Genomic DNA, 12,546 nt, shown 5'->3' on the forward strand with positions numbered 1-12,546 from the left:
CAGTGACCTGAATGTTTGGTTTGAACAAAGGAAAAACAGGATTGAAAACCTGCTTAGCTGAAAGTGGACAGCTTTGGGCAAGCCATTCTCCCTTAGACTACATTTACCTGGTTGTTGTAAGGCTGAACCACTCAAAGAAAGAAATGGCATATTCATGTGGCTGGTTTGAAGCAAGTGCCAAACCAGAGTAACACTTTATATTAAGTTTTATGTCTCTGCTCATTAGAAAGATCATCTGAGAGTTTGAAGGCATATTGGAAAATACTTACTATTGGGCTTCAGCTTCACCTTCTATCCCATAATTATTGATGTTGGTTGCTGCTGTGATTCCACAAATAATAAAAGGAACACCTCCACTAATCAGATAAAACCTGTTAACAGATAATGATTGACAGGTATATTTGTTTGGTTTCCAGTCAGCAGTTTTCATAAAAATGAATTTTCATGCTTGAAAAACAGCTAGCTATTAAAGCACAGTGTAGATTAGATCACTGAAAGCTTTAAATGCCCATTGAAATCAGAAATAAAGCATATGCAAACATACTGTACAGTGTGCTATAGGAAGCAAAAATTAATGTCTACAAGTGTACAGTTTTGAATTTCTTCATGGCCAGTTACTGAAATCCTAGGGTGCTCAATAAGCATAATTTATCATTTACCATTAAAAGCAAAAACATCTAAACTATGAAAGATATTTTGGAACACTATAGGAAAGTATTCTTGGCACCAAAAAATGCACAGAATGTGAAATCGTTGCCCTTTAAAAGACTGTGACCAAACCAAAATCTTAGAGCTAGACTCCTCCCCCCCAACACTTCCTGTGTTTGCAACCTAATTGGTGAATCCTAAGAAACTAATGCAACTTAAAAGTGTATTAGAGCAAAGCATTCTCCTACTTCCTATCCTTATAAACTTTGTAGCACATGTCCAAACACCTCAAGTTAACCTATTCAAAAATTCTGTCTTTGAGATTTACCTGCCCTTCAGCACGACTGACAAATAAATAAATCTTTCATTAACGGTCTGTGGCTACAATCAAGTAGAATAATTGAAGAATGGTTGGCAACCTTCAGTCTCGAAAGACTATGGTATAAGCCTACAGTACGCAGTATTCCCAGGTGGTCTCCCATCCAAGTACTAACCAGGCCTGACCCTGCTTAGCTTCCAAGATCAGGCATGTGCAGGGTAACAGTTGCTGTCAAAGGTCACTGAATAATACACTGAAGAAACTTAGCCAAAATATTTCAAGCCCTAGCTAAGTAATGGGAACAGGAAGGCCTGCTGGAATGAGGAAATGACTTTTGAAAAACATTGGCTCCCCAGTGTCTGGGGGCCTGGAGAAATCCACTGTGTTGTTCATGCTGCCTGCCTGGCAAGGCAATCCAGCCAGATTTTGGGAACTGTGAGAGAAGGAGGAGAGGGCAACACTGGGGTTCCAGTCAGTGGCCAGCAGGTGCCAAAAGGATGCTGTTTCTTGTCTGGTTTCTGAGCACAGCAACTCCACCACTCTTGCAAGAAGAAATACAGTTGTGCGTCACTTAATGATGGGGATACGTTCTCCGATCCCTTTTGTTTTCCAGCCAAATAAATGGTAATACCATAAAGCTTTTTCTAGAATACTCTCAACCTTATTCAGGTGTTTGCTCACCTGTGCAAAGCAAATGCGTGAGGAGCTTAACAAGAATGTGCATTAGCTCCCCCCTCACCATATTAGCCTTGCCCCATTTGCCCAGCGATTGCATCCAGGAACTACAGAATTGTCAATCACAGGGAGAAACTTTCCACATATTCAGCATTTGTCTCTGCATATGAGGGCAGGGAAGATCTTTGCACATCATCGGCAAAAGTGGGGGCTAACATGCTCTTGTTAAACATGACATAAGCTCCGTCTCCATAAGAGAGCAATTTCTTGAATAAGGTTCCTGCCAATAGCATGGTGCCCTTGATACATTACTAAATCTGGATACCCAGGTTATAGCACTGACCAACCTTTTTTTCCATCAGTTTCATCAGAAACTCAGATCCAGACAAAGATGATTATTCATGCTTTCATGACCTACAGGATATTGAAATGTGTTCTGCATGGAGCTGCTACAACAAATAACTCTTCAGTACATTGTCAACTGATTCAAAACATGGTAGCAGCATATTACATCAGTGGTCCAGGGTTTACAGGTGATTAATCTCTCCTGTAGAAATCAATGGGACTTCAAAGTGCTGAACCTAGGCTGGATTATGTCCTTTATGTTGTCATTTCCCCCAGTATTCTTACTTGCCAAGATCCCATATGGGTAGGGCAGGTTATTTATTATAAAAGTCAAATGAAATAAGCTGGTTGCCTTAAACCAGGAGTGCTCACACTTTTTTGGCTCGAGAGCTACTTTGAAACCCAGCAAGGCCCGGAGATCTACCAGGGGGGAAGGAAGCATCTGACAGACACCCCCTTTAATGTATGGAGCCCCTGCTGGAGTCTAGTCAGTTTCATCAGTTTTGTTGCTGCATGCCTGAAGAGCAGCTAAAGTGTCAGTTTCAGTGTCAGTTTAGTGTCAGCTAAATATGTCAGTTTCGTCTAGTCACTAGTGACATATTAACAGTTTGGAGAGACAGGGCTCCGCGATCTACTCATTTTGCCTCACGATCTACCGGTAGATCGCGATCCACCTATTGAGCACCCCTGCCTTAAACGATAATGACAAACAACAAAGCAGACAGATCCACAGACGGAAAAATGAGTTCTGTCTACTGAGCTACAAGGAAAGGAATGGTTAGTTCATCTTATTTGCTAGACTCTTAAGGGCAATTCCAGAGCTGGTTGCGTTCCTTCCGCTATATGGGCAAAGTCTGTATACCCATGAGATTTGAATACTTAGGAAATGATTGCAACTCAGGTCATATGTGACTAGCAGTGACTTTGAATGCTGCCTTTCCAGATGCAGAAACAGCCTGAGCACTGACCTACTTACATTTCTTTTCCAACATAACAGTGGAAGCACAACTCACTATTTTCATAGGTCTCTATAAATTGCAGCGAGCCAGGAAAATGCCGAGGCAGGGCAAGGCTCAAAGAGTATCATCATAATCAAAAATATATATTTATATATCGATTTATAACCAGAAAAGTTCACAAAGTTGGTTCCCTGTCCCAAAAAGGGTTAATAGTCTAGAAGGCTGCGTAAGGGTGTTGGTTAGGTTCAAAATAGGACTGACTAGAAAAGCCTCAAAGAAGCTCTCAGAAATGATCATTGTCCAGTATACAGCCCTTCATGCAGTGACTGGAAAGAACAGATAGTGGACACAGGCAAACTACAAGGGCAGTAAGTAAGCCTACGTACTCCCTATGCTGTTCTGGCTAGAGATAAAAAGTGAGAGAAGACAGCGAAGGGGCCATTCCAAGTTCAAACCCCTTTTTGAGACCGAGAGCAAGAGAAAGGGATTCTGCCCTTTGCAGCCTAAACCCTATGTGATCCTTATGCCACTGGAACAAATGTTCTGGCAGCATAAGGTCCTTTATGGTTGCCACAAAAGGTGACATGCTGCATTGCAGAGTTGGGCCATCACTGCAAGTGATGAGTGTCTGCAGCTCTGAGCCAGCAGAGTTTCCACATCCCCCTGCATGGTTAAGTCAGTGCATGGGACGAGAGAGAGACAATGGGGAGGAGACCAGGGCAGAACAAGGGGTAGAATGAGGTTGGAAAGGGGCAGTACAGGTGGCAGCAGTGCCGTGATTATCCTATCACCCTTCCAGACCTTGATCCACCAACATGGGTCCACTTGGACTTGCATTGGTGTAATCACTGGCACAAGTCTGAGTAGATCTGTTCTGGCACCATTAAGTTTGAGCAACCATCTTAGACTTGAGGGTGGTGTATTCTTCTTGCCTCCCAGTGAGGAGAGAGAGGTTTGGTTCCCCTGCTCAACCTGAGGATTCCTGCCCAACTAGGTGCTCTCTCTACACTGTATCCTGGGCTAGTTCAAGACCTCCTGACTCCTGAGGTGACAAATGCTGCTTCCCTTACCCAATGATGTGCCGGACTCTGCTCTTCCTACATTCTAATGTTCTAGCTCAGCATTCTTCCCCCTTCCACATTTACTCATCCTCGCTGTTCCCTCCTTCCTTACCAATTCAGAGAGTGGAAGTAGAAGCAGTAGCAGTGGAGGCAAGTAGATGGGCAGAGATAGGTGCCTTCCACAAATCTGCTGCCTGAGGCAACTGCTTTAGTTGGCCTCCTAGATGGGCCAACACTGACAGTATCATTTCTGTACTGGCTCCCCCCCCCCCCATGTGCCTGGGTGTTGAATCCTTAGCAAGGAACTGTCTTCTATAACATCAGATTCACAACAGAACAGTGGAAGCCCTGATCTGTTGCTGCACTCTGGAGACTTTAGGGGCAGCAGCCACTTATTGGGTGTTAAGTCACAGATTTTCAACCAGTGCGCCACAGCACATTGGTGGGTCGCAAATGGTCTGCAAGTGTGCCATGGGAGTTTGGGGGAAGGTCATTTATTAGCAGAACAATTGGGGGATGTGAGCCCCTCCACCAACAGCACAGTGTGCCTTGTTAATTGTAAAAAAAAAAAAAAAGGATGGTGTGCCTTGATAATTTTAGTGCTATGTCAATGTGCCATGAGATGAAAAAGATTGAAAACTACTATCTATCTGCTGATCTTGTTTGTGGTTTTGTTAAAAAAAAATTTGATGACACTATGCCTGTTTACTGGCTTTTAGACACAGGCTGAAGTCCTTCCAGTTTGAATGGCTCTGAACTCTAATTTGCCTTAATTTGCCAATGGCTGCTACCTCTGTGACTTTTTTATTGTTCTTATTGCTGTTTCTGTAAGACAGCAATTTCATGAAAAGCAGGGTCTAAATCTCGTAGGTAAGTTAATAAAGAAATACAGTGCGCCTGCTGTATCTATGGATTTCGGACTGGCAGATTTCATTACTGTTGGGTCCCCAAACCTGCAGGTTGGACCCACACGGACACTTTGGAGGTGTGAAGGCCTTTTTAGTCCTTAAAACATCACTTCTGGTTTTTCCGTAAAACCGGAAGTGACCTTCTAAGGCCTCCCTGGTCCTCAGAACATCCTCCAGAGTTGAGGAGAATGCAGAGGATAACAGGGCCCCCGAAACCTGTGGATTTCCTTATCTGTAGCTTTTTTATCCTGAAACGGAACCCCCATGAATAATGCAGGACACCCTGTAGAATGTTTCAAAAATGACATGAACAGGTGAGATCTAGACACCTCAAATGCATAAATTCTTCAAATAAATAAATACCCAATCCATCCTGTCCACACACATGCATTGGAAGGGCTAAGCACAGCTTCATTTGAGAACCCATGTGGAACTCTGGAGTGAGAAAGGAAGCAGTTTGACTCCTGACTGTTTAAGCTGTGCAGACATGAGCTTGTACAGGAGCCACCAAGTTTCAGGCCAGAAACTGGTGGAACACATGCGTTGCATGCAGATCATGTGTTCAGTTCCAGGTAGGGCTGGGAAAATCATGGAGAGCTTCTGTCAGTCCATGAAAACAATTCTGAGCAATTGGTCTGACTCAATGTCAGGCAGTTTCATGTACTGCTACAAGTAGTTGGAGCACATGCACGCCCCTCTTCCATTAAAAAAACCAAAAATGTTCCAGTGACAGTTTGGGTGGCTCCAGTCAGTTGTGGGCCCTTGCTTGGCTTAAGGACTTTGCCTAACTTCAGAAGCGGAGACCATGTCTTCTTCTTAAAGACATCCCTACAGCTGTAGAACAACCTTATCCTCAAAATCTGAGCATGCCTGTTTTCCAGAAGGGCTGTAAAACATTCCCCTCTCTGGGCTATCATTTAATCATCTCAGGATTAATCAGCTGTGGAGGAACTTTGATTTAATTGAGTATTTTGTTTTTATTATGATGTACGTTTGGTCTTATCTTGCATTATGTTACCAGCCCCAAGCCCTTGGGAAGGAGCAGGATAGGAATTCAATGAACCAAGCAAGTAAATAATGAAGACTTTCCTACTTTGATCCATCACACGATCTCATTTTGAGTCATGCGATGTGCTTAATGCTGGTATTTCTCAAGCTTATTGGGAAGCCCTGAGCAACAAAGTTTTCTCTCCAAGTACAGCCATCTACAGGCTTCTACCCAGCCTCTTTTGCCCTCTTGTCACACATGAGAAAACACATCCTAGAAATGACACAGAGTAAAGTCAAATGCTTTCAATGTACCTGAGGTACACTGTAATGATATCAAGTCCAGCACGTTGCCTGCCCTGTCTCATTGCTGAAAGAAAATTAAAATACTGTCTGGAGATGACAGGATGTATGGATGATTCTTCACTGTAAGGACAGAGCCGGGGAAAGAAAAAAGACAACAACTCTAAGATATGTTGAAAGAAATACCCTGGATGATAAGAAAAATAAAAAAACTTAAGTGAAGAGAAGGAGGAAAGAAGTGGAGAGAAGGAGTAAAGGAAGAGACAGCTTTATTTTCAAAGGAAATATAACAGTAGGAAAAAAGAACATTCTAAAATAAATGAGCTCAATCTCACCTCATTCCTATAGTTCAACAATTGTCTGAATTAACCGGCTTACTGGGCAAAGGGGAAATCAGAATACACTGAGAATTTCAAATTTAGCAGAGAATTTGGGCAAAAAATGTTTAAAGAGAAGTGATTTGTTAAACAAATACTGTAAAAGTACAGCCAATCAGATGCATGCTTATTAAGAAGCAAGGCGTAACGTGTTCAGCTCGGATTTCTTCCCAACTAAGTGTGGATTGGATTGCAGTCCTCAATGGGAAAATTCAGTGTAATATTTATGAAGATAAATCCAACATCAGATATTGAAGTGAAAGAAGAGCCCCTCAGCTCAGCCTGCAGTTGGCCCACATCTTACATGAGGGTTACATTCAGAGGTCGGCACATAAAGCCAAAATTGCATGTAGGCAAAACTCCCTTAAATTCAACCACTACAAGCTGTCTCTTTAAGAACTAAAAGCAAAGTTCGAGAGAGGTGCACAGCAACTGAGGGGACTGAGGGCATTCATTTTCCCATTTCAGACTTGGTCCAGGTCATAAATGGAATGGTGGCAAAAATCACCTGCTCTATTTACACTGTTGTTTTTTTCCTGCCTTTTTTGCAGGAAGTCGAGCATGTATACTTGCATTTGTGCAACTTAGTCCCAGAGTGAGAGAGACCACTTGCTTTCCAGAAAGCAGAGGAGAACTCTGGGATACCCTTGCATAACTTCATCTAACATGATCTTCCTTGTGCAAAGAAGTAGGGAAGTACAGAAGTTTGGAAATTGCACCTCAATAACTCACACAAAAGTAGCATCTGCCTTTCTTCTCACAAACACAGCCTTTGTTGCTACTGTTATCATCCTTTCTAACTTTCAATATCCTTTTACAGATGGCATTATCACTTCTGAAGTAGAAAACATCATTCAAGTATGGGCTTTCTTCATTCCAGACCCATAAATCAGAAATTTCTAACCCAGACTATCGTAATCCTGGATTTGCTGATCCATTAGTTCCTTTCAAAAAGCTGACCTCCTCCAGCAGCCTGCAGATTCCCCATAACACGGTTTTAAAAACAAGTAAGGAAGTCTCTTCTCTCTTGCTTTTGATACATACTTTAGCTCAATAGGCACTGTTAAATCCTGCTGGGTGATATGTATCTCAGACAACCAACAAAATGAAAAATAAAAGGAGAGCTGCAATCATTTTACAAAACCAGACATTTTTATCCACATATGACATTTTAGATGGATTGCCTCTGGGTTACTTGGACTCAATGATAATCCTTGGATTCTTGAACTGGAACCATGTGCTCTCTCCAAGCCTCAGGTGCTGCTTCATTGTTTTAAATGGAGACAGCACGACATTTAACACAATGTCCCCTGTAGCACTCTGGGAGCTCACAAGGGTTTTGTTTGCCCTGAAGCAGATGGGAGCTAAAGGAAATCTAGCCTAAATGTCACATTCAAATATGAACACGGTCGCTTTCTAAAACCTAGAATAATGCAGAAATTATAGCATTATTACATTTACAAACAACTATTTCAAGGCTCATAAACCATGAAACTAGATTGTTCAAGAAAGGTTTTCTAGAAAACTGGAAGCTTGAAGTCAAATAACTGGCTGTTTAGTTTAAATCAGGGGTCTCCAAACCCCAGCCTCGCGGCCCGCAGCAAGCCTCTTTCTGGTCAACCTCTTATCCCCTGAAAGCCACTTGCCCACTCAACTGAACATGACCAGAATTGTGCTCTGATTGCGTCTGAAGGGTCTTCTGAGGGCCAGAGAGGTTGAATAAATGAGCCCATTCATTCATTTATTCACTCATCTATGTTCCATCTCTAATTTATTTATTTCAGTTATATTTAAATTTTTTCCGGCCCTCCACACCATGCCAGATATTTGATGTGACCCTCTGGCCAAAAAGTTTGGAGACCCATGGTTTAAATCAATAAGTAAAATTTGCCACTGATGCTTAGGGCCCAATCCCAAGCCGGATCAGTGCTGGTGGCTGGCGTGCTGCTCCCAGCAATGGCTGTTGCAAATATGCTGTCAGGCACATTGCTGCCGGCAGTAAGGCTACTATGCTGGCAGAGCAGTCCAGCACAGTAGGCACTGGGCCTGGGTGATAGGATGGTGTGCCATTGGAGCATCCGGTGGTAAGTTCCCCTGCCAGCCAATGAAAAGCATTGGGGGGGGGGGGAGAAGAGGGGAAGGGCAGAACTGGGTGCGAGAATAGTGGACTGGAGGGAGGATCGGGCTCAGGAGGGGGCAGGGATGGCACCAGAGTCTGGCGCAGAATCCGATGCCCCCTCCCAGACTGCTCTGCCCGACACGGGCCCCCTTGGTTCTGCATCCACTAAAAAGCAAGTGCAGATCTGAGGAGACCCATTGGCGGCAATGGAGCTTGACACGGAATAAATGAACATATTCCAGAACTGGAAGTAGCAGCTGAGATCACAAAAGGTTATTCATTGCCCACAAGATCCCCACTAAAGAAGGCAAAAAACTCATTCAGAGATCATTTCATGGTGGTACAGTTCAGAGCTGCAAGCCAGAATATTTGCCTGAAACTCTTTCCAATTCACTTGAGGGTTCTGCCAGTCATAAGGTCCTATTTGGTCCAGTGTGGTGGTGTAGACTACTGGACTTGGGCTTGGAAGCTCTAGGTTCAAATCCCTGCTCAGCCATAAAGCTTGCTGACCTTGAGCCAGTCACTCTCTCTCAGCCTAACCTTCCTCACAATGTTGTTGTTTAAACAGAGGGGAGGAGCCATTAATTCCACCCTGATATCCTTGGAGAAAAGGCAGCAGATAAATGTGACAAAAAGGACTTATGGTTTTTGCTGGATTAACTCTTACTGTCTTTGGGAGCTCTCCCATACTGGCTGAGATGACCAACCATTGATATTGCTTTTCTTTTGTTCTCTGTTGCTGACTGCCTTCTGTTCCAGGCTAGTTCTTTCAAGACCTTGCCCAGTACTTCAAACCCAAAAGTTCAAGTAATAAATTATGCCTAGTGATAATAAACAACAGAAAAATAACAGCGAGTACGACAAAAAATTGTATGGAAAACAGTAGCAATTTGTATAGTGCCTCTCATTTAGGAAAATAAAATTCTTTTGTAAAGTTAATTTGACTTTGCAATCCCTGGAGAGTACAATAACCATTATCTTTGTCTGACATGCAGATACAAATCTAGTTTATACCTGAACCTGGTCTCTTAATGAACAGACCTAGCACATATTTACTCTTCCTCATCAATAAAATTATTTCAGAGGAAAGGGAAAAAAGTGAATACTCTCCAGTAAAAAAACCAAAAGCGGCAAGCAAACTAGAATTCATGCTCTTCAATATTCAAGGAGTTTCTGGAAAAAGAGACTCTATAGACTACAAAGAACACTTGCCCCTTCTGCTAAATCCTAAGCTCAGCACATCTACAGAAGGATGAAGGACAGATAAGAAGGCTGGCCTCACTGCATCTACCCGAAGGTTCTTCCTGTTGACAGTGCTCAGAGGGAAACAATGAGAATTAGTCCTGACAACCTTAATACACTATCCACTTCTATGAATGTTTTAGAGCATTTGCCAGAGAATGTCATATAGACGGAATTTCCCCCAAGCCAAACAAATGGAGCCTGAACAGAAATGCTTATTTGGAAAATTTCCCTTTAGGGTCGGAAAGACTCATACTCTTGGGTTCCATCAGATTTGCAGCTGTTTCAGCAGGTTTTCAATGCTCTGGTCCAATCAGCAAAAGCCAGTGGGTATATTCTTACCACATAAGACACACAGAAAATATTATGGTGGGTAAAGAAGATATGACCACTGGCTTTTGCTGATACAATTATATTACAATTTATTTAGACTGGGGGGAGGGTAAGTAACTTGACATGGAGTACATAAAATACAGGGTATAATCTTCATTACATTTAAAAATCCAAAAGGCCATTAGAAAAAGTCCTTAGAGCAGTGGTTTCCAAACTTTTTAGAGCTGCAACCCACCTCATCCTCAGCTGTGGGTTGTTACACGATTCTCCATGTAGCACCACAACGCCTTGTTGCAAGCCTCCCAGAGGCCTCTTCTGGATCTTGCCCAGTTGGCAACCCACTCTGTTGGCCTCCACAGGCCCCAGAATTCCCCAAGGAAGCAGCCAGAAGTGACTTCTGATCAAACTGGAACTTGCTTCCAGTGCTTCTGAAGGCATTCTGGAGCCTGCAGAGGCCAGTGGAGTGGGTGGCTGACGCGGCGTGACCTGGAAGAGGTGCCCAATAAGGCGTTGCCTTATTGGCAAGGAAAATGTAGGTTGAGAACTGCTGCCTTAGAGCCAGTTCCTAACAGTATGCATCATGGTCAATGAACCTAACTTGCCTATGGAGACTGAGATCTTGGAGGAATTAATAGAAAAGTTAGACAAGCATCTATTAGGAATGCTTCTAGTTAGCTTAGATACTTCGAGTTAGGTTAGAGTCAGCTTACATGACATACTTGGTTCTTTGCAGCTCATCAGTTTTATCACTCCAGCATGAGTTTAGGTTAATTTTTTGCTGCTAACATTTATTGACATTTCAGTCTTATAAAAATCCCATTTGAGAGGGACAGAAAGCAGGAGGCCAGCAGTGTACTGTGTGAGGCAAACAGGCTACCCGAAAATGTCACTACAGGGAGATGGTCAGGTAAAAGTTCTAATTCCATGATTTATAACAGCAGTTTTTAGAGCATAGGAGAGAGCTATAAAAAATATGATGAGCCCTGCCTGATCAAGCCAAGGGCCATCTAGTCCAGTTTTCTGTATGATTCCACCAGATGCCTCTGGGACCACCCAATACAACAAGATAGTATGCTATTGCCACTCACCTGCATTTGCCATGCAGAGACAGGCTACCTTTAAGGTTGCATACAGCTATAGTTGCATACTCTATAGCCATATACTCTATAGCTATATACTCTAAACATATCTGCATGTTTAGTTTAAAAAAAATGAAGATGAAGAATGAAGCAGCTTCTTTCTTCTCAAATCCTTCACATTTCTTCCAAGAACATAACGCATAAGGCTTGGCACTGTTTGTTTGGTTATCTTAACAGTGTGCTTCCGATATACGTACATTATTTTCTTTAGCTGCTAGGTCAGTCATGAATAGATTTGGACTTCCAGCTGAGACCTGTCCTTTTGCTATTGTCACTGACCATGCTACCCATTAATATTGATCTGCCAGTGCTACCTCTTACAGCATCCCCCCCCCCACTTTAGTATCTTGTGATCATAGAAGAAAATGTGCAAATTGTGTTCTAGACTAGTTTTGTATAATAAGGAACCTTCCTGTCACTTTTGCTCAGCTCTCTTGAATGAAGCCTAGGGAGGGTTTTATACCTTGCTTAGAAGAAAAACAGCCCAGGCAGTGTTTTGCGCACCACTTCTCAGGTTATTTTATTTTTTGCAGCTCCATTTTTTATTTAGTATGTGCAAGGTGACTTGACATCCATTTTGTCTGAACTTAGTGATTGATGGGATTGTTTTATAAACATGGTAAGCTGCAGGTTAAAAACAGAGAGGGGTTATATGACGGAGGGCTGCCTAGAAATCAAGTACCTGTTCAAAAAAAATGCCTACTACTCATTTTGCATGAGGATAGGATAAAAATCTCAGAAAGGTTATATACAACAGCAGGAAAACTTCATAAATAACATGCTGACTAAAGGAAGTATTTGAGTAGTGTAACAATTCATATTATATCCTTCACTACACCCTGTGAGGGTATCAACAGCAAGTGTGGATATTGCTAGACACAAACAAGGTCCCTTGGCTTGGAACAACTTTACTATGCCTTCAGTGCTGACAATCACATGCACTCATTTCCACCAAGCTTATGGGGAAGGAAATGCTCTCTCACTGTGTGTTAATTATGCATGTGGCAGGTTGACCATTTTTCTATAGTCAACTGCATACGATGACTTGGATGTGTTTTATGAGACTAGGTTAAAAATCAGCACATACTGGCAATCAAGGAAAGAATACAAAGAAGCTTGGCTGGATGCAGT

General features: G+C 42.6%; 1 protein-coding gene across 1 annotated transcript in view; it reads right to left on the minus strand.

Annotated features, from left to right (window-relative positions):
- Positions 1 to 12,546, minus strand: part of ADGRA1 (adhesion G protein-coupled receptor A1) — a 391,892-nt gene that overhangs the window by 9,075 nt on the left and 370,271 nt on the right. Inside the window, exon 18 of the mRNA XM_066621619.1 lies at positions 270 to 371. Within this exon, the coding sequence (XP_066477716.1) occupies positions 270 to 371 (102 nt within the window). The remainder of the gene's footprint in view (positions 1 to 269; positions 372 to 12,546) is intronic.

Source organism: Tiliqua scincoides, chromosome 3, assembly GCF_035046505.1.
Source record: "Tiliqua scincoides isolate rTilSci1 chromosome 3, rTilSci1.hap2, whole genome shotgun sequence".
NCBI classification, from domain to species: domain Eukaryota; kingdom Metazoa; phylum Chordata; class Lepidosauria; order Squamata; family Scincidae; genus Tiliqua; species Tiliqua scincoides.